The sequence below is a fragment of the Sparus aurata genome, chromosome 14, assembly GCF_900880675.1.
Source record: "Sparus aurata chromosome 14, fSpaAur1.1, whole genome shotgun sequence".
NCBI lineage: Eukaryota > Metazoa > Chordata > Actinopteri > Spariformes > Sparidae > Sparus > Sparus aurata.
This window is the reverse complement of record NC_044200.1, coordinates 22,998,812-23,023,784: the sequence shown is the minus strand read 5'-3', so window position 1 is coordinate 23,023,784 and position 24,973 is coordinate 22,998,812. Positions and strand designations below refer to the sequence as shown.

The following is a 24,973-nucleotide window of genomic DNA, read 5'->3' as shown; positions in this document are numbered from 1 at the left end:
TCCTCACATGTTTAAATATTATTCCAGATCTCTTCTCTTCTATCAGCTCTGTTCTGCAGGACAATATAATCTCCATCTCTTCTTCTTCTCTGTTTTCTGTTTTCTACGTCTAAAAAAATTGTCAGTTTTTAAAGACTTAGTAAAAACTTGAATCAAACTGAGCCGAACAAAAGAAAGACCTCCCGCTGACAGAGTTCAAGTGCAGGTCCCGGTGAATAAACCGCCGCCTGTGTGGTCCTGTTACACTGCTGAAGGCCGTTGAAGCTGAAATGCCACTCTGGTTCTTATTTTAAATTTAAATGAGGACCTGAACTCTTTTTGCACTCATTTACCGGAGAGAAACGCCTCTTCTTCACCCTGAAAAACAATCAAGTTTTTGTTAAAGTGAGAAGGCTCATTCTCACCTCTTCACCTCCTCTCTTTCTTCTTCTCCTCTTTTTTAATCAGGTTTCTCCACTGAAAGGAAACCCATTTCCTGCTCCTCACTTCACACTTAAAACAACTCAACCTTTAGACTGAATAGAGGCCCAACTCTGCATGAGCCCTAGCATCACCTGAGCAAAACATCTGGTTCATAGCCTCGGTCTTTATAATCACTAATGACAAATTACTTGTTTTGCACGTTGAAGTTAAAGCAATACTATTGATTCACTCCCCACCATTTCTGAGTACAACACCACTCTGGTAAATACATCTCCGGCTTTCTCTTTAAAACTTGTGAAGTGAACATGCATGCTGAGGCAGCCTTGCACACGACTCGGATCAGTAACAGCACGCCAAGCTAACATATCGACAATAACACCTGGCTGAAACAAGCTGACTTGACTTCGGATGAGAAACTGTGAGTTGACAACTTTGCTAACAGCCAAACTTTAAGAAAGTGCAACAACACAAGATATAACCTATGCAGACAGCGAATATCACTGACTTCAACAGCAACGAGTCCAGTTCTGAGTCCATCTGCAGCTTTTAATTTAGTGAAACAACTAAAAACTGGTCTGAGGTTTACTTTTGCCTCTTGCTTGGCCACTTTATCTCTTCTTAGCTGACTTTAAAATCAGGGGATGCCACAGTCTGGTCACCCTGCTGCCATCTGGCAAAAGATACAGAAGTATCTGCAGCTGCACCACCAGACTACACAGCAGCTTCACTCCTCAGACTCCTCAATTCATCATCCAGACTCCATCATCTAAATAAGATGGAGCAGGACTCAAGAGGACTCAAAATGTATTTTGGAGGTGGTGTTAATACAACCAACACTAGTGAATCGCTCCCCGCCATTTTTTAGTACAACACCACTCTGGTAAATACATCTTCGGCTTTGTCTTTAAAACTTGTGAAGTAAACATGCATGCTAAGGCATCTTTGCACACGACTCGGATCAGTAACAGCACGCCAAGCTAATATATCAACAATAACACCTGGCTGTAACAAGCTGACTTGACTTCGGATGAGAAACTGTGAGTTGACAACTTTGCAGACAGCCAAACATCAAAAAAGTGCAACATCACAAGACATATAACATAAGCAAGCAGCAAATATCACTGACTTTGATAGCAACAAGTCCAGTTCTGAGTCCATCTGCAGCTTTTAATTTAGTGAAACAACTAAAAACTGGTCTGAGGTTTACTTTTGCCTCTTGCTTGGCCACTTTATCTCTTCTTAGCTGACTTTAAAATCAGGGGATGCCACAGTCTGGTCACCCTGCTGCCATCTGGCAAAAGATACAGGAGTATCTGCAGCCGCACCACCAGACTACACAGCAGCTTCACTCCTCAGACTCCTCAATTCATCATCCAGACTCCATCGTCTGAATAAGATGGAGCGGGACTCAAGAAGACTCAAAATGTGTTTTGGAGGTGGTGTTAATACAACCAACATGGCTGCAGTCCGAGTCACTCCTCTGGATATTTTTAAGGACCACTGTAGACATTTCCAGACAGTTTTGTAGCAACCAAACTCGGCTGTTTTTCTCTCGAAGTCATAACATCTCAATCTGTGATCGTGGCGACCAAAATAGGTATTTTAAGCCAAATCAAGATGTTTTCCAATTCTGAACCAAGTAGTTTCTGTGCCTGAACCTAACCAGAGTCTGAACACAGCATTATGACAAGAGAGAAATAGTAAATTCAACTTAAACAAACATAAAGATGCAACTTCAAGAAATGTTAAGTTTGGTTATCTGTGATTTTGCAGGAAGAGTACTTTGCTAGCATTCATTCTGTAGATTGAAGACCTGAAAACCCCCTGGCAGTCCGAAGCTGCTCTGATAACAGTGTAGGTTTACTTTCACAATGTCTTGCATGTGTCCAGGTCTGGAAAACTCTTGATTTGGTCACACAGCGCTGACCTGCTTCACTGAAGTTAAGAAACAGAAGCACGAGGACATTAAATATGATCTCCACTGTTTGCCTGAAAAGCCATCTCTCAGCCAGACTTTGCAGACAAAACAAAAGACCTGACATCACATTTCTCTCACACATTTGTTGTTGTTGTTGTTCATTTGTAGTGTATAAATATATTTTCAGGAGAAAGTGCTGAAACAGGAGCTGTTAAAAAGCCAGGTCAGCAGGACTTTTCATCATGTAGATTCCCCAAAGAAACCTAAAAAAAAAAAATAGACAACCTCAGGCTAAAATCCAGAATGGGGCTCAGGTGCAGCTCACAGCTCAGGCATCATTATGTTTTATTATTGTATCACTCAAAGCATGCTGGGAACATGACTTTACAGTCTCAGTACATGTCGTGACATTACAAAAGCTCAGAGTGTCTCATCAACATCCTCTGACATGTTTTACCTCAGCTCTCAGTACTCGAGTGCTTCGACTAACCTTTCACTGGATGACTTTCACTTCTACTTGACTGTTTGTCCAGAGAGGTGAGTCCACCTTTGCTGACATTTAATCACTTCCTCTCCACCCTGAAAAATCTTCCTCACAGAAGGCAAACTCCTTCCTCTTCTGTCCTAATTCTCGTCTCCTCCATGTCTCTCTGTCTCTCTCATTCAGATATATGCAGAAATACATCTGAAGACTCAGTATATCCATGTTGTGGGGATAAAAGGCTTCGTTGGCAGGTTGTTAAAATGACTCATGGGTTTAATTTTAACCCAAAATGGGATGTGCTCTGATGCCAGCAGTCATTCTGTCAGAGCGACCGTTGCATTTTATTTTAATGGTGGAATCTCAATGGATGAAGCTGACTGGGAGTTTATTAATGAGGGAAAGCATTCAGCGTCTGTTAACAAGCATTAACATGTTGCTTTGTGTGGTTTTTTTCCAGATTTGTTGGCAGTGCCCAAACATCCCTACGCCGCCATGGAGAACTGGGGGCTGAGCGTCTTCGTGGAGCAGAAGATCCTGCTGGACGCCGAGGTGTCGTCGTCATCCTATCAGATGGAGCTGACCATGGTGGTCGTCCACGAAATCTGCCACCAGGTAGGAACGTTTAACCGCTTTAAATTAACAGTTGGCTTCAAATCTTCGACCCCGACAGCTTCTCTAAGGTCACTCATTGGCTGCTGTAGGCTCTGGGACGGGCATAGAAGCTCCTCTATGCTCAAATGAGATTTCATTTTTGTTGCCAGGGTTCATTATTAACCTCGGATATGGCGATTCTGCAGCCCTGAATCCTTGTTATTACACAAAAGCTATCACAAGTGTTCCCAGGTGACAAGTCATAACATTTAACATATATTTTGTACAATTTAACCTTAAAACAAAGTGACGAAAGGGGAGGACGTATTTCAATGTTATAATATAGTAAATGGCAATTATAACTTTTAAAAAAACAAGTGATTTTGAAAGTATTTCACTGATTGTAGCCTGTAATGTTGTGAAAACATCAACCTACATTACTTTATTCTTGTTATCAGGTGATTTCCCCATTTATGTCACCAAATCACCTTATTTACACTAACTTTCTGCAGCCTGTTCAAAGAACAAGATGTACAAAACTATTTAAACTTTGAGTTTAGCGCTTTAAAAATGTATATAAACTACATAATGATGTATTTGAAATCTCATTGGCTACATGATGCATCAGTCATCCAGAGGCTGGCGTGTGATTGGCTAAGGAGAGAGGAGAAAGAAGAGAGAGTGGGTAACATGTCTCCATGATCACTCATTGGCTGTTGTAGGCTCTAGGGTGGGCATATAAGCTCCTTCCAGTACAAATGAGCTGTTAATCAAATGGCCATGCTGTTATCATTCACATCATAAATGTACCTATGTTATGACTTAATAGTATTACCATCGGTTTTTGGCACCTTGCTACCATTTTTAATACATTTTCATCTAATGTTACCCAGACCCAGACAAAATAATGAGTTACCCATACTCATTATTTTGGTATTTTCACTAGTTTGGATCCCTTAAATGACCTTAAATAAAAATCAGATGCAAAGCTTTGCATTACAGTATACGCCAATAAAATGTAAACCAATATTTTCTCATTAAATTACTTTTGAATTTCTCTGCAAAGTACTCAAGTCTATGAATTAAGGGAATAGACAATAATTCCAATGTATCGTCATTTATACATATATTATCTATATTAGTTTGGAGCTCTGTCAGTTCTCTTGATTATACGTCTCAATCAGAACAGTTTTTTGGGAACTAACCACACAGTGTCTGACGAGCCGTCCTGTAAAGAGTTAATAACATCTCTGCCGACTGTTTACTCGCATATAAAAAGCGTTTTTTTTCTCCCATGAAAACATTTACCAAAACACAAGATGCTGCTTAATTCAGCCGATCCTTCTCTCAACATCTGTGTTTGCTTATTACCTCGGCTATACGGCTAATTGTTTTGTTCTCTGCTGTTTGTTTCCTTTTGTTGTTCCAGTTGGCGGGACGTCTTAGAAATGTGTGAACAGATGATTTCTCTGTGAGATTTGGTGTGAAGTTTAAGAAGGACTTATTGGTTTTGTTTTGTTTTTCTCACGACCTTCAGAACTGAACTTTGGTCTCACGGTTCTGATGCCAAACCAGCTGCAATTTACTGTAAACACTTTGGATAAAACGTTATTGTCAGGAGATTTTTTCAGCCTTTTTCTTTTATTCCTAACATATTTATCGCTCCTGCACGCGATGCTGTTCAAGATTCACCTCAGGTTTTGCAAATTTCTCCCCTTGCTTGTGTAGACACGTCAAAACAGCAACGTGGAGCTTTAAATAACATTTCATGAGGTAAATATGATCCTTCAGCGGAGATGATACACCTGCAGAGGCAAAATTTGTTGATAGTATGTCATCTGAAACACCCTACTGCATCCCGCCTGAACCTGCTGCTGTGAAATTACAGATTCACACTCAGCCGCATGTTACTTTGAAACAGACAAACGTTAACAGTAAACCATGACGTGAGACTCGGGCTGGAAAACAGCAGACTTTTATTTTAACACATGCAAATGATCCGGTTGTAAACAGACCGAACGTGACACAAGTCAAAACAGCCTCAACTGCAACACCAAGGAGCTGTGTGTGTGTGTGTGTGTGTGTGTGTGTGTGTGTTTGTGTTTGTGTGTGTGTGTGTGTGTGTTTGTGTTTGTTTGTGTGTGTGTGTGTGTGTGTGTGTGTGTGTGTGTGTCTGTGTGTGTGTGTTTGTGTGTGTGTGTGTGTTACAAAGCTCCTCGGGCAACAACAACAGCAGCAGTGGAGATGATCCTGTTTTTACAGTATGACATCGAATACGTGACAAGCAGACAAACACGATGAAGCAGAAGAAAATGTAAAGGTTTCAGTCAGCAAAGAGAAGCAGAGAAGGGAGGGCGAGCGAGCTTAAACGATACGGGACGAGGTGGAGAGAGCGAGAGGGAGGGAGTGAAGGATGCAAGACGATAGAGCGTAGGAGACGGAGAGACAAAAGAGGCGAAGAAACAAAGTGAAGAGGAGAAAGAACGGAGATGACACCCGTTAAAGGAGAGCACAGAGATACAAAAAGATGAACAAAGACAGAACGAGAGCACGACACTGTGAAAAATATCCCAAACGCTGAGCTTCATTCAGCCTCTGCTGGGGAGGATTTCACATCTGACTTTAAACACATCGGTTCTGTTTGTGTTGCCTGGAAGACGTTGCCGCGCTTCGGTTTATTCTGTCAGAAAACAAACTCAAACAAACAAACAAGAAAAGACACAAAAACTCAGCGAGGTTCACACTGCTGATAAAAACACAACCTCGAGCTTGACACACTGTGCCAGTCCAGTCCACCGCTGAGGCTCCTGGAGGTTTTGATCTCCGGACTTCTTCCTGTGACACTGAGATTTGTGGTTCCCCAGAGAAACATTTAAAAATCTACTAAATTGAACATTTGTACAGACTTTCATGGTCCCCAGAGGATGAAGCCTACTGACTTTGGCAATAACGTGACGTTCCATCTTGTCATCGTGAGGTCACCAGTGAGGTTTTGTATGAAATGTCTTGAGGAATATCGCAGCAATCATTACAGGCCACACGGCGGCCAAACATTCAACTGCAGTTCAAGTCTGTGGAAACATTTCCAGCTTTATTTGTGGCAACCACAGACAGGTGTTTTTCAGGTGAAGGTCAACCTTTCCTGGTCACCAGAACTGGCTTTATTTTCCACGGGAAGGCTGACTATTTCCAGGATATTGGTCACCGGAAGTGGGACCATCTTTAGATGTTTTTGTGGCACCCCGAAACAGTTATTTTTTACTTTTATTTTCCACAGGAAGTAGACAATTGTGTTTGTGAAAGAAGGCCATCTCCAGCTGTTTAAAGTGAAACTCTTGCCAAAATGCAAAATGCTGTCTTTTTGTGAATGTATATGAGTCAAACCTTTGTGTAAAAGCATAATTACGATGAAAGAGGCACTTTTAAGATTTACCGTATTTTTGTTTTCGGGTCAAACTCATTTTCAATGGGAGTGCTACGGGCACTTTTACGATAGCATCAAAATCTCTATTTTTAAAACAGTAAGAAGTCTCGACACAACATGAAACTTTGCTGGTAGTATCACCAGGGTCTCTACACATGAACACGAGCATTGAGAACATTGTTTGTGTACACAGAGTTTACTAAAAAGAAGGTTTTTGAACAACTCACGTTAGCAGTAGCTTGTTCCGCTCGCCGCCGTCCTGCCAGTGGAGAAGTGTCGATCTCAGAATGTGACGTAACCTGGAGGACAGTTAAGGTGGAACTCTCCTAAAGCTTAGTTCCATATAAACGCAGGACAATTTGTTGTTTTGTCATTGGCGAAAAAACAATATTGACCTTGAAGTTGAAAAAGGAGCCTCATATAAGAAACAATACTAAAATCAAAAGCTGTAAAAGTCACGTGAGATATCATGTTGTGTTGTTGCCGGAAGACAGTAGTTCCACCTTAAGTGTCCTCCATGTTACGTCGTATTTGGAGATCGATACTTCTCAATTGGCAGGACGGCGTAATTTTCCATTCCAGTATTTATTAAATTCCAGTTTAATTTGAGACTCAGACGTGTATGAATCTATATAAACATCATGTTTAAGCAGGTAGTAATCCTCAGTGTAGTGTTGGTGGTTGCTTTAGACTTATTTTAGTGTTGTAATCATAAATATCAGGTGCCAGCAGAACAGATCTGTCAGACCGAGAGAACAGTTTGTTTAGGTTGAATTTTCTATTTCCCTCTTTTCACAACACTGTGTTCATATTCTGGTGGGGTCATTTTCAGCCACTTAAAGTAAAACTCTCGCCAAAATGCAACCTAGGGTCCTTTTGTGAATGTACCCGAGTCAAACGTTCCTTTAAAAGCATAATTACAATGAAAGAGGTACTTTTAAGATTGACCGTATTTTCATTTTCGGGTCAAAATCATTTTCAGTGGGAGTGCTGGGGAAAGGAAATGTGCAGTTCCATCGTCCCTACAACACCATGGTAGACGCACACAGGTTTTTAGAGTGGTTTTAGAATAAAAGTCTCTTTGTGTTTCCCAGTAAAATTTCTTCCAACTGAACTGGCTGATTACTGAAAGCTTCAAACGACTCCTTCTCTCTTTCTGTGTTTGTGTGAGAGAGAGAGAGAATAAATGGCTTCGGGATGAAATGGAGTGCAAAGCGGCAGACGAAACATTACTTTATCATTTTCCTTTCTTCCCACTCTGCTCTCCAAAGCAACAAAGGAGATGAACAAAGATGCACTAAACAAAAGTAAAAAAAGTGTCAAAACCAGATAAAAGCACATCATAAGTGCATTTTTATGACATTTGATAATATTTATGACTTAATATGCTGTCGAGCATCACACTCTGAAGCTTAATGTTGTTAGTTGTGCAGTCTGTCTTTCTGCTCCACGCCGGCAGCCGCCTGAAGGGAACGTTCATCCACACTGAGCAGAGAGAAATGTGAGTCTGCAGCCACTTCCTGGAGGAAATTAAATGAAACGACACATTCTGCAGTCAGCCAACGGCGTCGCAATATTTACACTGAACCTTTTCAGTTCCATCATCACAATGACCCCATACAGCAGCATGATTGGACAGTTAGAGGGCGAGTTCAACCAAATTGCTAAAAAAACAATATTTTCTAACCTGCCGTTCCATGCAGATGGTTTTTAGTTTAGGTATCCTGTGATTTCTGCTGCCACTCAGATACACTGGAGGTGAATGCAAGTTCAGAGATTTGAAATATGAAGAAAGACCAATGACATTTCATTCACCTCTGTTGTATCGGGGAGGAGGCAGATATTTCAACACTGCAGCACATAAAACCAAAAGTACACCTTATAGCCAAATGTTTGCATATCTCTGACAGCCCAGTCACAGGATAGAATGTTATCAATTTAAGTTTCTGCAAACCACAGACACGGCTGAGATATCGTATCACCTTATATGCTCTTTAGTTGATTTCCAGCCCTTTTATTGGCGCCCCACACCTGCTATTTTTCACAGGAAGTCAGACCATCCCTGGGTGTTTTTGTGACACCCCAAACTTGCTATTTTTCACAGAAGGTTGGACCGTCTCCAGCCATTTTACTGGTGACCAAAACCTGCTTTTTTCACGGGAACTCTGACCATATCCAGGCATTTTTTTGGCGCACTAAAACAGCTATGTTTCAAGGGAAGTTGGACAAACTCCAGGTGTTATATTGGCAACCAAAACCTGCTTGTTCCACGGGAAGTTGGACCTCTTCTAGGTGTTTTTATAGCAACAAAAAACAGGTGTACTATGTCCCGCCATTTCATTGGTGACCAAAACCGGTTATGTTCCAAGGGAAGTTAGACCATCTCCAGGTGCTACATTGGTGACCAAACCAGCCTATTATTATTTACCAGAAGCAAGACCATCCCTGGGTATTTTTGTGGTGCCCCAAACTTGCTATTTTTCACAGGAAGTTGGACTATCTCCAGCCATTTTTCTGGCAACCAAAACCAGATTTTTTTCACGGGAACTCTGACCATATCCAGGCATTTTTTGGCACCCCAAACCAGCTATGTTTCAACGGAAGTTGGACAAACTCCAGGCGTTATATTGGCAACCAAAACCGGCATTTTCACAGTGGGTCTGCGTTTTTCTACCGACAGAAAACTGGTGTACCATGTTCATTTATTTTATTGGTGACCAAAACTGGTTATATTCCAAGGAAAGTTAGACCATCTCCAAGCGCTATATTGGTGACCAAACCAGGCTACTATTCACCAGACGCTGGAACATCTGGGTGTTTTTGTGGCGCCCCAAACAGGCTATTTCTCACAGGAAGTGGACTGACTCCAGCCATTTTATTGGTGACCAAAACTTAACTTACCCTTACTGGCATCCATGATGAACTGCTACTGAAGAAAACTGTGTTGATTCTCAGGCAAGTTCTGAAGAAATAGGATTATTAAGTTGATTTCCAGACATTAGTGTACTGTATACATCAGGGGAGGAGTGCATTTTATTTTCCGAGCGTTGATCAGGCACTAATTACTTTACAGTACATTAACTGCCTCTCTGTGCTGTGCATCACAACTGCAGCCTCAACTCTTCACCAAATCAGACGGTTGAAAACACAATAACTTCTGGCTTATTGTTTCAGAACAGCGGCTTGACCCGCCAGTTTACCTCATTCAGTATTTGTCTCTCAGGTCCCCCCTAAATTCTACACCTCACAGGTCACAGTCACCTCTGTTTTACAGAGTTGTGTTTCAGACTTTACGACAACAGTTTACTGAAATAAATCACACCCAGCAAAACTTTTCAAAAGTCTTAAGTGAGAGAGTGTCAAAGTTTAAGAGCTACAAATTTCAAAGGAAGAACGAGGCCTGAGGTGTTGGCCGCCATCCGCAGGTTCAGCACCATGTAGAGGTATAGAAAGGTAAGTTGATAGGTAGGTAGGTAGGTAGGTGTTTAGAAAGGTAGATAGGTAGGTAGGTAGGTAGGTAGGTAGGTAGGTAGGTAGGTGTTTAGAAAGGTAGATAGATAGGTAGGTAGGTATGTAGGTAGGTAGGTAGGTAGGTGTTTAGAAAGGTAGATAGGGTAGGTAGGTAGGTAGGTAGGTAGGTGTTTAGAAAGGTAGATAGGTTGGTAGGTATGTAGGTAGGTAGGTAGGTAGGTAGGTAGGTAGGTGTTTAGAAAGGTAGATAGGTAGGTAGGTAGGTAGGTAGGTGTTTAGAAAGGTAGATAGGTAGGTAGGTAGGTGTTTAGAAAGGTAGGTAGGTAGGTAGGTATGGTAGGTAGGTAGGCGTATAGACAGGTAGGTAGGTAGGCAGGTAGGTAAATAGATAGGTAGGTAGGTAGGTAGGTAGGTAGGTGTTTAGAAAGGTAGATAGGTAGGTAGGTAGGCGTATAGACAGGTAGGTAGGTAGGCAGGTAGGTAAATAGATAGGTAGGTAGGTAGGTAGGTAGGTAGGTAGGTAGGTAGGTGTTTAGAAAGGTTGATAGGTAGGTAGGCGTATAGATAGGTAGGTAGGTAGGCAGGTAGGTAAATAGATAGGTAGGTAGGTAGATAGGTAGTTAGATGTTTAAATAGGTAGATAGGTAGTTAAGCGTATAGATAGGTAGATGTATTGATAGGTCGATAGACGTATCAAGGTAGATAGGTAGTTAGGTGTATAGATAGGTAGATAGATGTATAGGTAGGTAGGTAGATAAATAGATGGATACATTCTTTCTCTAACTAACCAGGGTGGCTGGGTACCTAATCCTAACGAATCCATTTGAGTCGGATCAGAAAATGTAATTCATTTTGAGAATTTTCCCAGAAGTCATTTTAAGGTGTCAGTTATTTATTGATGACGTGAACAGGTGTGTTTAGCTGATGTATGCAGGTCATAAACATGGGATGTATAAGATGACGTCTAAGAATGTGCAGGTTAAATGTAGTTAGGTGTTCACAGATGGTTAGTGACAGGTTTGTCTGCAGTCGGGTGTACAGGTGTGAGTCCAGATGTGTGTCATTACGACGTAAAGTCGTTAAAACGAAGACACAATCAAGATTTTTTATCAATTGATTGTCACTGAAAACTACCAAACATGATTCTGATTCGTGACACACAAACACACACAAATCACACACGTACATACAAATCATGTTTGCCAGGAGATGCTCTGAGTTTATTCCTATCAGCTGTCTGTTAATTAAAACAGACAAAGGAAAACACTGGAAGAGACTCGGGAAAACAGATTTACTGTCTTCATCTGTTGATCTCTGTCTGTCTCTCTCTCGCTCATTAATTCAACCATATGCAGGATAAAATAGCTCAGTATGTGTTCGAGCTGGCTGACAGCGGAGTCAACACACACACACACACACACACACACACTCCCAGAGGACCTACTACATCGACCTTTACTCACATCTTAACCTCGACCGGTTAGGATCACAGCTACATATCTAACCATCAACAAAGTCAAGTCAGTTTTATTTATGAGGCCCAGAATCACAAATCACAATTTGCCTCAAGGGGCTTTTACACTCTGAACAGCACTGAACACATTCTGTCCTTCGACCCTTTGATTCAGTTTAGGAAAAACTTCCCCGGAAAAAACCCTCCGGAAGAGAAAGCAGAAGAGAAATCCCTCTCCCATGATGGACTTGCATGCAAGATATGATGTTTGTACAGAAATAGATCAGCAGAAACATCACAGTATCTCGACCCAGTCGGCAGAATAAATGTTGGCAATGTGTGTTTGTTACTTAAAGTTTCTTCAGAGGGAGATCTTTTGTCTTTTGTGCTCATTTTTCTATTTCATGCACATGCTTACATCCTGGTTACGAACGAAAAACACTACAACAGCTGGAGATGTCTCGACTTCCCATCAAAAATATTTGGTTTTGGTGGATCCGTAAATAGGTCCTAAAAGATCTCAAGGCAGGTCCGAGGTCTCTAGAATGGGTTCTAGAAGTTCTTGTGGGTATTTCAGTGGTGTTAGAGGAATTAATGAGGAGATCTCATGAGTTCTTGAAGGTTTTAGGGATATAGGTACTAAATCGGGGGGAACTGAATTTGCTGTTGCAGACATTTCACCGCTCATCCAGCAGCTGTCTTCTGTCCTTTGATTCACCTGGTGTGTCTGAGGAGATATTTCATCACCTGCATGACTGAGAATCTTCACAAACACGTAGTTCAAGAGGAATCTGATGTTTCTGTAAAAGCCTTCTTGCTTTCTGCGCTTCAAAGTCAGAAACAAAGATGACTGACAGCTCAGCGAGAGGTCTGTTCTTCCAATTAGGAGTAAGAGCAGTCCTGCTGATATGTTAGAGATAGAGATAGATCCGTCAGTCATCGTTTTTACAGCCTGCTGTCACAAACCCGCTATTATTAGTGCAGCTGATGTCACGTCAGCTCTCTGAAGTTGTTCCTGGTTACACTCTTGGAGGAGTGAAGCAACGCCCTCATCCTTATGTTGTTGTAGGTCAAGTGAAGTCTCATAGTCCTGAAAATATTTCTCGAGCTTCACAGTAAAACAGAGTTGAAGTAGCTGGAGACTTGATTTAAAACAGAGAAACAACCAAAGAAACATCAAATGGCTCCAAACAGCTCATCCGGTGTAATCCAATAACATCTTTTCAAATAAATGTGGGATCTCGGGACGTCCAGACACTTGGATTACATCTGACGAGCTATATAAAGACTTTAATGTACATTTTGAAGGTGGATCATTATATGAGAATCAACCACCTTCTGAATTCATACTCAAAACAAATAAGCAGCAGCAAATCATCAGAATAACTGCTGCTAACTGTCAGCTGCTGTTAACTCAGTTAGCCGTGCAGCTAGCAAACCAAACTGGGTGCTCAGCTAGCTTGGGAGTGGCCAGGCTAGCGCGTTAGCATGCTAACGTCAGTGTGTCTGACACAAAACATAGATGTCTTAACCTCAAAACTTCACATTCTGTTGATAACTTAAGCTAATATTTCTCACATATTGCAGCTTTAAAAGTAATTAAATATAACTAACGAGATACAAAATGTTCTTTAAGACCCAGTTGTGTGAAAACAGAAGAAAACAGACTTTGTTTTATTGCTGTTAAGTGACAACATGTTCAGGTTTGAAAAAAATTGCCTTGAGCTTGTGTCAGTCAATCAATACTGTTTGAAACATTTAAGAGTAATTGTCCGCTGTGTATTGATTACCTGGATGTGTGACCTTCCTGCTCTCCTCACCCTGAGAAAAGACACTGAGCAGTGACAGCCTTCATGCTTCAAAACTTTCTGTCTGAGCTCATCTTAATAAACCCGCTGGTCTGATAAACGAGCAGACTTCAGGCAGATTTAGATTCTGTTCATGATTCTTTTTAGTTTATGAGCATAAAGACACTTTAATTTGGAAAATAACAAAAAAGGGGTTCAGTTGTCAGAACTGGCTGATCGCTAACGCTGCATTAGGCGGTGCGACAAAACCCTTGAAAATACGGTTTACAGGTTTGTGTTGAATGTACACTTGGTCCTCACAAGGACAGGAGTACAAACACACACACACACTCTCTCGCTGTTGTGTGTGTGTGTTGCAGCTGTCAGGCTGTGTGTTTTCTCTGCAGTGTTTTGCTTTAAAGTGGATAATTTATTACTGCAGACCATGTTTGCATAGAGTTCATTAGAATACAAGGAGCCATAAATCATCTCATTGTTCACTCGCTCTCTCTACCTGTCTCTCTCTCTCTCTCTCTCTCTGTTCATCTGGCTGTGTGTGTGTGTGTGTACGTGTGTGTGTGTACGTGTGTGTGTGCGGTTTATATTAGACTCACGCTAGCGTCCTTTCAACCACAGTTGTGTTCGGTCTGCGTTGACCTTTGCCCGGCAACCTCCTGACTGTCAGTTGTGATTTCGTTGATCTGGGGAGTCTGAAAAAGTTTTTAAAAAGTCAAAAACAGTTTTTATTGTTTGTTTTCATCCACCGTATTCGGTCGGAGTGGGAGCTCAGAGCTCCGGAGACATGTTGAGGTTTACGCCGCGCTGCACTTTGAATGTTTACAACCGTAATTCTTACATGTTTTCAAATCGTTGTGTTATTGTTACCTCAAAGTGAGGGGTGTACCGTCTGTTTCTATGACTTCATCGTTACGTGCCGCTGTATGTCCTTTACACAAGAGTGAACATTCAACTTGTGACAAATCTGCCGAGACAAATATTGAAATACTGAGAATTTGTTAACGTGTGAAGCTTTCCAGTGTTTCTGACAGGCTGACAGTTTACGTGTGGTGTTAATGGCAGTTGGCACTTAGTGTGACGCCGTGTTGTGTGACAGTGTGGAGTGTGACGGACAGCTAGTCAAACAAAGGTTTATGAATAACTCTTCAGCCTCTGACAGCTTATGATGTTTATACCGCTGTAGGGTCGGCGGCTGAGGTCAGCGGTCTTTGGTCTGGAACCTTTAATTCAGGAGTCTCCATCTGAAACCTGAGCTACAGTCACTGACATGGACAGAGGTGTTCATGTCAGAGGGCAAGTAAAGTCTATGTGTGGGAAACACTGAACTCCATCACGTCCGTTTAAAAGAAAACGTACGTCTCTACAGAAATATCACCAGAAAAAAACACGCGGTCGTGTTCCTGTCGTCGAGTTAGCAATAAACACACAACATCTGGCTACCTTTTCAAAATAAAAGCACTAAAACCTCCTCTTTAAAACACTCACCGTGGACCTTTGGCTCCACTTGGGACTGGTGGTGAAAGCCCCATAAACAAACCACCTGACTGTCCCTGACATGGACTTTCTGCCTCTTTCTGCTCCATTTGTCCTTCACTTCCATCATTATCGCCCCCTGCTGGTTCTGCACCCTCAGTAGACGTGTTTCCATAAAGCATTTTGAAGAATATCGCATTATACATTTTATGGAAACTGCAAAATTCCCCCCAAACATTTGTACACTCGCTTGAGGTGTTTTCTTTCTTTTGTGAATCAGAAATGTTTGATGGAAACAGGTTTCCTGAATAAACTCTGACGTCGTGAACATTCAACTCACCTGACTGATCACCAGTTGACACGTGTGGACCGACAATGAGACCAAACAATTCCTTGGCCTCACAGCTAACTTCCACATCCACGTAGCCTACACGGCGCCATCCTCTGATGAAACTATGCTTTACGTAGCCTGGTTCATTCCCTCAGAGCTATTCATGAAAATGCTCCACATTCACATTTTGATTTTTTGCAACCTTTCAAAAGTCTTCTCTAAGCTTTGGCTTGAGACTGGGCTGCCTAAGCCTGAGTTTAGAGAGTATTTGTGGCTCATTAAGGTTAATTTGTTTTCCTAGTTCAGTGTGTTAGCATGCTAACATATTCTCATACGCATCCAACACAAAGAACAGTAGAGGGTGTTGGTATTGTCATTATTGTTGCAGGTATTTGATCATAAACCAAAATAACGGACTGCTAAAACAGTTGACCTGCTTGAGTGAAGGTCAGACGTTGGCCAGCATCTACAGGATTCATCCTACAGGGACCATGAAATCATCCATCCAGTGATGGTTCAGATATTTCAGTGTCAAACAGAGATCTCTGCAAACGGACAAGAAATAATCCTGGCCTTTACTCACGGCCAAACTTCACACTGAATATCTATATTTAATAAAGGATATTTGAAAAAAACAACAACACACAATTAAATGAACGTTTCTTATTCATCTCTTGAGAAATCTGATGTGAACTATTGAGGAAAATATTTTTTTCAGATGTTTTATTGAGCTGGACACAAACGTCGACTCACAGCCTCCTCTGCTGCTTCAGAACTGAAGGACAGGAGGGTTTAATCAATAATAATGTGTGAGAGGAATACAGTTATATTTAGCTGTGTGTGTGTGTGTGTGTGTGTGTGTGTGTGTGTGTGTGTGTGTGTGTGTGTGTGTGTGTGGTGCCTCCTGCTCATGTCCGAGGCTAATTAACAGACCATAAACAAACATCTAACACCCTGAGTGTGTGTGTGTCTGTGTGAGGCTTATTAGTGAGGCTGAACACACTCCTGCAGCCAGTACACAGTAGGCGATCACACACACACACACACACACACACACACACACACACACACACACACACACACACACACCATGCCCTGAGCTGCTATAATGAACCACAAACAGTGCTGCTACACTTATGCTCCATCTGAGAGTGGAGCTGTGTGTAACAGATATATATTGTGCATATAAAACAAAAACAATCACATAATGAAAATCGAAGATTTTCTGTGACTGTTTTTTAATGTAAATCAATACAGTCAGCTTGCATGAAAATGGACTTCAGTGTCCTCTCGTTCCCGGAGTCATAGACCTGGTAAGAGCTGCTGTAAATCGCCTCCATACTGTATTCGCTGTTGTTTATCTTACCTCCATCGGTCCATCGTTTCCCAGCCAGGTTCAATCCGAGTCTGGAGACTCTTCCTGTGATCCAAGGTCTTCTTTAAGTAATTTGTGATCTCAGAGCTTCTGCAGACTGTGATCACAGCCGACGAGCTGTATGGAGCCATTTTATGTTTGTTTTTTTGTGGTTGTTTTTCTGTTTTAAATCAAGTTTACAGCTCCTTCAGTTGTTTAGCAGAATGCTGCAACTCTGTTTTACTGTGAAGCTCCAGAAATGTTCTGTGGACTTCGAAATGAAGGCGATAATGACATGACATTATAAAGATAATAGTTTTTTTTTATTTTCAGATGAACTTAATGTCAAGGAAACATAAAGACCGGTGGTAAATCAATATTATTGTGTATCTAATCTCACCATACAGTTACCCTCCTGCGGATTCCAAGCAACTTGTAATTTATATATTGTGCTGCTGCCATAACCACACAAGAGAGCACTCAAAGAAGTCCCAAACGCACTATTGCTTCTGTTTGTTGTATAAAAACTACATGCGATTTGTAAGAAAAGCAAAGAATAACACCAGCCCATCCTTTAAATAATACAAATACTGTTCAATCCAATGCACTTCTGTCATATTTAATTTAAATTCAGCTATCATTTATTTACGTTGTTTATACGTTTATATATAGTTGTGTTGTTGTGGTTTATATGAGTTCAGTTCAGTATTTAACATTCAGCGTCACATATAATGAGGATTTAACCTGAGACTCGCCAAACCTCCTCCTGTCTGTCTCTCTTCAGGCTGAACTGTTTTGTTTTTGTTTCTATTTAATTGACAGGACGCACCAAAGCACACCGAACACACACACACACACACACACACACACACACACTCAGGCACACACTCTCACTTACACTGAGCTGTGTAGTTTTGTTGTTGTAAATCAAAGGTTTCACGGTTGTGACAGATTGGTTTTGCCAGCTGGCTTTATATAGCAATTTAAACGTCACACACACACTCTCAAACACACACATAGTGAATAATGGGAGTGCAGCAGAACTGTCAAGAAAACAAGAATATAAAGAGAAACGATCAGCGTCACGGACCTGAGCACACTAACTGTCTGTCTGATAAACTGTCTTGCTGCACAACCCTGTCTCGTCTCTAACCTGGTCCGCTCTCTCAGGTTACAGAGCAGTGTGCCACCAAACATTTAGCATAGCAGCTTCTTCTAAATGTGCATGTTTTATTAATCATAATCATTTTTAACAAAAGTGCAAAAGTATAAAACATCTTCTTGCTTTAGGCGCATGAATATTGAATGCTTGAGTTACCAACAGCGGGGTGCTGACGCTCAGAGGTCAGAGCTTCTTGCCAGCATGCGAACGCACCACAGGGAGAGAGTTTCCAAGCTTATTTGCACTTTCAGCAGCATTATCGCTGATGAACTGTTGGAGGATCATCAGACCTGTCAGAGTTTTTAACACCATGTGGGGATCAGCGATTCAGTGGTGTTGTTTACGACAAAGAAACACTGAATTAATGACTGTGAGTTGTGTCATCGCCTTCTATTCTGTGACCGTGAAAAACAGAGGTTTCTTTCTCAGAGGATTTGTCATCTATGAAGGTTAAAGTTTGTCATTTTTGATATTGGGGCCTTCACCAAATTAGACATTTTCATGAGTCCATATTTTATGGAGTCAAAATGTGTTTTTTAACCTTCATAGATGACAAATGATGAAAGCAACAAACCTCCAAAAACAAATTTATCCTTCAATCTAAAGTCCCAGAGAGTCCGTCAATCACACACCCTCATCCCATCTGCAGCTGTTCCAGCGTATTTCGTCCAGAACTCTAAAAATGAGAGCAGAAGGCAAGAAACGCAACAAAGCACTGAACTCTGCAGGCGGATCATTCTGTAGTCAATCATCCCAAACTGGTCCAGGTGTGCAGAATTTCTTATCCCTGGTCCAACTGTCCCAGAAGTCTGAAGAAAGACCTTTAGCTCAAAAAACAGGAAGACAGTCAGAACTGATCCTATCATACTGATCAGACTGAGATAAGGTCTTGTCACGGGTCCAACTAGTCCAAATGCAGTAAAGTACTTACCCCCTTGGTCCTGCTACAAAGTCCAAACAGTCTAACTCGGTAGGTATTCCAAGTATAATTGGTGCAGGTGAATAGAATTTCTTATCCCTCGTCCAACCGTCCCAGAAGTCTGAATAAAGGCCTTTACTTCACATTGAACTGGTCCAGATCTCTGCAGGAAGACAGAACTAATCCTACTCAGACTGGTCTGACTGATATAAGGTCTTGTCACGGGTTCAACTAGTCCAAATGCAGTGAAGTACTTGCCCCCGTGGTCCTGCTGCAAAGTCCAAAAAGGTCTAGATCTCGCTGGTACAGTCCCAAAACTGGTCCAGGTGTAGAGAGTTGGTCCAACTCTGAAGAAAGGCCTTTAATTCATGTTGAAGTTGTTCAGAACTCTACAAGCAGTTCCTTCTAGTTCAGATGCAGCATGTTTTTTATATCCTTCATCCTGGATCTATAATAGTTTCTTATCCCATCTAGAAATGGTCCGTTGCAGTCTGTAACTCTGCAGCACTGTTATCTAATATCCATTCTCAAAACTTCCTTCCATTTGGCCAGTGGCCACTATTAAATCCCCAACCTGACAGTCACAAAGATTAATTAAGCATGAGGTTTGGGAGATTTTTTATGCGGCTGTTGTTGATACTGTTAATTTGAAACTCACCCAGTCGGGGGTGAAGACACTGTGCAAGTCTTTATAGTTTCACAGATGTGTAGATGTAAACAGTGTTTGTGCCAAATGACAACCAAAGACTCGTATCTTGTCGAGTGTCGCGGGGCTGTGAGGAGCTCCATCCAAACAGAAAGTGAAAATCAGATTCAGTCCCTCAGCTGAAGAGCGAGGGATGAATATTTATCAGCGAGGGTCAGATGGAGGGAGGAGAGGAAGAGGGGGATGATCAAAGGCACAGATCTGCTTTGTTGTGCGAGAGAGAGAGAGATAAAGGAAGAGAGACAGAACGACAAGAGAGGTGAAGGGAGGAGAGGACGGAGAGGTTTGTTTAGATTCAGCACGTTGTTGCATAATTAGCTTGGAAATTAGCGTTATTTTCAAGCGTGTGAGCCACTGTAATGTAAATTCTAAAAATAAAAAAGTAGTCCATTACACTGCAGCATCACTGCACACTGTAGTTTTTCCCCTGAAACTGTTTGTTGTCTCACTAGAAGGTTTCCCCCGGAGGATCCCTGGAGGAAGACACCGGCAATACTGCTGCTACGAATACTGATCTACACGTAACACGCCACCGATTTAACGGCGTTAAGTGGTTTTTGACCAGTGGGGCTTAAAGCAAACAGAGACAGAAACGCAGCCCTGATATCTCCTGGGTTACATGCAGACTCCCCTTCTCTCTGATTTGTAGGTTATTGAAGCAGTGTGCACTCAGGGAGCAGGTGTGCAGCCTCCACTCAGGCCTGAAGTACCTCCAGAGTGTGTTTTGAGGGACAGATGACAGACTCATGTTTGATTAAAATACTGAAGGAGATGCTGGGTTTGAGTGTCAATCAAAGATAATGCAGGAGAAGAGATTTACTTTTGGTTGTGCTACAAGATACAGAAACGTGCACTCTGTTTCTCCCATCGTGAGTTTGGCATCATAATAACCCGGATCCTGAAGATGTGTTGTCAGGTTTATGTAACTGTTCCACTTGAAGGCTGGAAATAGTCTTTGCATAGCCAACAGCGTTTTCTGATATTCTTGCTAACCTGTTAGCATCTAACGATTCACACTTCCAGCAGACACAGGGAACATTAACATCCAACCAAAGTCCTGAATGAATTTAACAGCAATATTGACTGTTCTGTCTTGGAAAAAGAAATCCTAAGAAGACACACAGAACCAGATTAGTGTAAGCAGAAGAAGAAGAACTGTTGTGTCAACCCACATCGCCTGGGCCTCGGCTGAAAACCTGCATTTTAACACAACACAAAGACAACAGCTGCAACTAAACACAATCTGAGCGACTCAACAACATCAGGAAGAAGCAGAGTGTTGCATCTGAATGAATCTGGAATAGGATATTAAGTCACGTGGAGGACAGAACAGTGGCATCAAGGGATGATGTGCAATGATTTGTTTAGTTCAACAGCCAATCAGGGTGATTCTCCCACCAACGACAGCTAAATAGTGCCATCACAATAGAGCCACAAATGCTCGTCCGACTTTGGCCGATGGCGTGTCAGGCTCTGCTCGATGTTGCACTCTCTTAACGAGCTACTAACTGCTTGTCTACTGTTTGATGCAGAAAAGAAAGGGTTCGAAGATAAGTGGTTACCTCCTTTTTGGAGCAGTGACCCAAACAGCTCCATAAGCGAATACTGTAATAAGTGTGTGCACTGAAAGAGTTGAGTTGCTGCTCAGCATTCATCCCGCGGTCTCTGGTATTTTCTTGACTTTTCCTAAATCTTCGCAGGAGACCTCCCTCCGTCTCTCCGTCTCACTGTTTTCTGACTCATCGTTATTCTCCCTGATGTCGGACTTTCCTTCCCCCCGAATCTTCCGCCTCTAGCTCTGCATCGTTCCCTTCTTGCCCCGCCCATGATGCATGCCCGTAACCACGGCAACGGCAGAGATGTCCTCCCGACTGGAGGCCCCGTTGTGTTTTAATGAGGCCGAAAGTGGATGAGAGATGACAGTTCGGCTAATGAAGACAAGCGAGGAGTAGAAGTGTTTTGTATAGACTACAGAATTCGTCTTTTCTAATTATCAGAGACGTAGTAACGAGGATTAATTCTTCTCATTGAGTCTGTCAAGATGAAACCAAAAGTCTCTCCAGTGTAAAATTAATTATATTTTCTATTTGTCAGGAGTCTTGAGCATACTGTAGCAGCGTGAAACCGATCCCGCTGACCCACTTCTGACAGTAACAGCCGGCTGGATGAAGCCTGAAATCCTCTCAGAGCACGAGGAACAAAAAGCAAATGTAAAGTGTCATGTTTAATGAAAGAGGAACTCAGCAGCAGTTTGTCTGATCCAGAGACAAATCAAAGAGCAGAAAGTGATTTTACTGCAGAGTGGAGAAGCTTACGAACGACAGCGTGCGACTGTCTTTATGTTGCTGACCGGAGGTTACTGCTGCGTGGAGTGGCAGAGAACCGTCACGAGCTGCCACTTCGCTGACTTGTATGAGTGGTTTGAGGCGACACAGTGTTGTCGTGTTATAAAACGAGTTGAAACGACCTTCAGCTTCCACCTGTGGAATGCCAATCTGGGCTCTTACTTTGAAAGGGATGTGTGATTAAGGCACTCCATCAGCCGGCTGACGGAGGATGGATTGATATGTAAATGGTGAATATGTGCAGGGTTTGGCTCGAGGCCTCTTCTAATATTAATATTGTTTTTTAGGTCTTGTACACCCAACATATGTTGCATATCAGTCAATCCTGGAGGACTTTGTACTTACTATTTTTTCTCCTTATTGAAGATGTTTTAGGGAGTTTTTTAATATCTGAATCGAGGCTCTATGAATGAAGCATGTTGTATTTTGGATTTGAGGGTAATGACTTGACCTCGTCACTCCCCACTCCAATAACTTGCTGTTTGTTGGAGTGGGGAGTGACAATTATAACTTCCCCCTGTAGGGACACCGACTCTACCTACCGGTGGATGTTAGGCTTCTTTTTTTGAAATTCTCTTTGAACAGCAGCAGCAAGTTTTGTGGAAGAAATGTTAATCAGAAGAGAAAGACCTTAAAGGACAACACAATTTACACTGTTTTATTTTGTTTTTTGTTTACAGGAAGTTTATTTTTTTCCAATCTGGCAACCTCTGCTGTCAAAAGACCACAGTGGTGAAACAGTCTGACCTCGATACGTTGCTAGGTAATACGAATAACTATAATATTTATACAGAAGCAGCCAGTGTTCTCCGTGAAGGTAACACCTGATTAAATTTAGACTGTTTGTCTGTTTGTCCAACAGATCACAGTGTCATAATGCTACGGTCGCGATTTGATGAGGTAAATCAAACATCATGCTTCATGGACCTTTTCCGTCCACATAGGAAAGATTCAGTCAGTGTCATGGAACAATCGTCATACATAACGAATCTGGTCGACTGTCTGTTTTGTAACAGGAAATGAACAGTGATCTCAGATGTTCAGAACTGTCCATCCAACTCATCCTCCTCCCTGTGCAGAGTTCTGAGCTCGCTCTGAGACTCACAGAGCTGTCAGCCACACTTACAGAGCTGTCCAAACCCAACATTTTCATGCCACGCACAAGAGGCCTCAAGCAGACTTTCTGTGGACTCCCAGAGAGTCCGCTTGGGGGGCAGACTTCACCAGAGTCCGCTGATTTAAGAACTAATAACGGACATGACATAAAAGAACTCGCTATGAATGTGTAAAACAGTTATTTAAGTAAAATAGTACTTTAATCTCGTAGGTCAGAGACGATTTTCCTGCACTTTCAGCTACAGGAATATGGATATATATGCATCCTTCGGAGGAGCATTTGAAGGCTGATTACGTCACTACGCCACACGAAGGCCATCTCAATCTGAAGGCTCCTCCAAATGCTCCTTCATTTCCCTGTTTTTGGAGGATGCACCGCTACGATATCCCAAGATTCTTTGCGCACCCAAAAAAAAAGAACGAAAGATTGCGTGGCGTAGATCGTCACTTTTGCAGGCCATCTGGTGACGCAACCAGTAAATGCTCCAAAGGCTAGACCGTCACATTTAACAGCGGCTGACGAGGTTAACGAGGTCTCTCTGAAGGACTCGCCTTCGAAGACCGCGAAGGCCGAGTCCTTCAGAGGATGCAGACCCTGAACTGAGACACAGCAACAGGCTGTAGAGGTGATCAAACACATTTCCTTATTGTAGACACCTGACTTCCTCCCTCAGTCCTGTTACTATGGCCATTAGAGGGTTCTGTCACCTGAAAGTAAACATATATCACTCAGACTTGCTGTTGTTCGTCCATGTGAGTTTTTGCAGGTATATTTCCCAGATAAAGGAACTAGACTGGCACAAGAATTCATGGGAAGTACCAGGATCTTGTAAAGATCTCCATCCTCAGTGGTGCAGTCAAAGAAATACCTTGATTTACTTTAGAAAAGTAAAGTGTGAGTTTAAACGCCAAAAAATTGCAGTTATACTTTCTGTTTGTCCGATTCTGTGAGAGATTTTTCAAAAGATTCAACTCCAAAATGAAGAAGAGGAAATGGTCACTGATGTGTTAAATCACAGTTTGAAGTTGTGCAATCTCGAATCAAACTAAACTTTCATGAAAAAAGATATATATATATTTAAAAAGTAAAGGTTTTGTGTTTTGAAACGAGTCCTGCGAGTTTTCAAACCATCACACAGACTCTGAGCTCTTGAACTTGACACTTTTCTGAGTTGAAGCATCGACCTCACACACCTCATCATGAGAGGACAACTTCATCTGGAAGTGTTTTGTATTTCAGAAACTGCAGCAGTCTCAACTGTGACTGCAGCTACTGCCTCGGGAAGTTGAACCAGCGCCTGTTGAGCCAGGCAGCAGCTGCATAGTCTGCCAGCTCCCACAGGGTGGTGGGTTTGAATCCCTGCCCGGACACTCAAGCTGCCAGAGAGAGTGGAAGAAGTTTGTATGCATGTCTGGATCCCTTTGTGTCTACGGGCACTGAGGTTTCTCTACAAACTGAGCAGGTTGATGATGCTGAGGCGAGTTTATTCAGTCATTACAGATAAAATTAAATCAATGTAACAATCAGGAGATTACAAATTACAGTAGTTCAGTTTGATTATATAAAACAGCAGTGGTCAGTAGAGAAGTTTGTATTCAAAGAAAATCTATTTTGAATTTTATATATAACTTACTGTGACCTTCAGTAAAATCCATTAAAATCCATGTCAAAGGTCGTGTTTTCAGTTAGTCTGCTGTATTCAAGCTGAGCTCAGATGAAGTGATGTCGATCTATGATAAACAACGCCTGCTCAGCCCACACAGTGCTGAAGAGAGCTCGCCCTCATGTCATCATGTGTGATGGATGGTAAATACTGGAAGGATTCACGTGTTTATAACGCTGGATAAATAAGATGGTTGTACAGTTGCAGAGTAAATCAATCGATTCAGTCGTGGTGCAGCTGCAGCAGCGTGTAGCTCCTCAAAATGATGCTACATCTTTGCTTTTTTGATCAGTATTTTTTCAGCTCTGTTGCTGAAACACTTACTGCCTATGGC

The 24,973-nt window shown here is 42.0% G+C and overlaps 1 protein-coding gene across 1 annotated transcript in view; it reads left to right on the top strand.

Moving 5' to 3' along the window:
• The window catches only part of LOC115595542 (thyrotropin-releasing hormone-degrading ectoenzyme), a 181,225-nt gene that overhangs the window by 88,858 nt on the left and 67,394 nt on the right, over nucleotides 1–24,973 (top strand). The window contains exon 5 of the mRNA XM_030440159.1: nucleotides 3,283–3,437. Within this exon, the coding sequence (XP_030296019.1) occupies nucleotides 3,283–3,437 (155 nt within the window). The remainder of the gene's footprint in view (nucleotides 1–3,282; nucleotides 3,438–24,973) is intronic.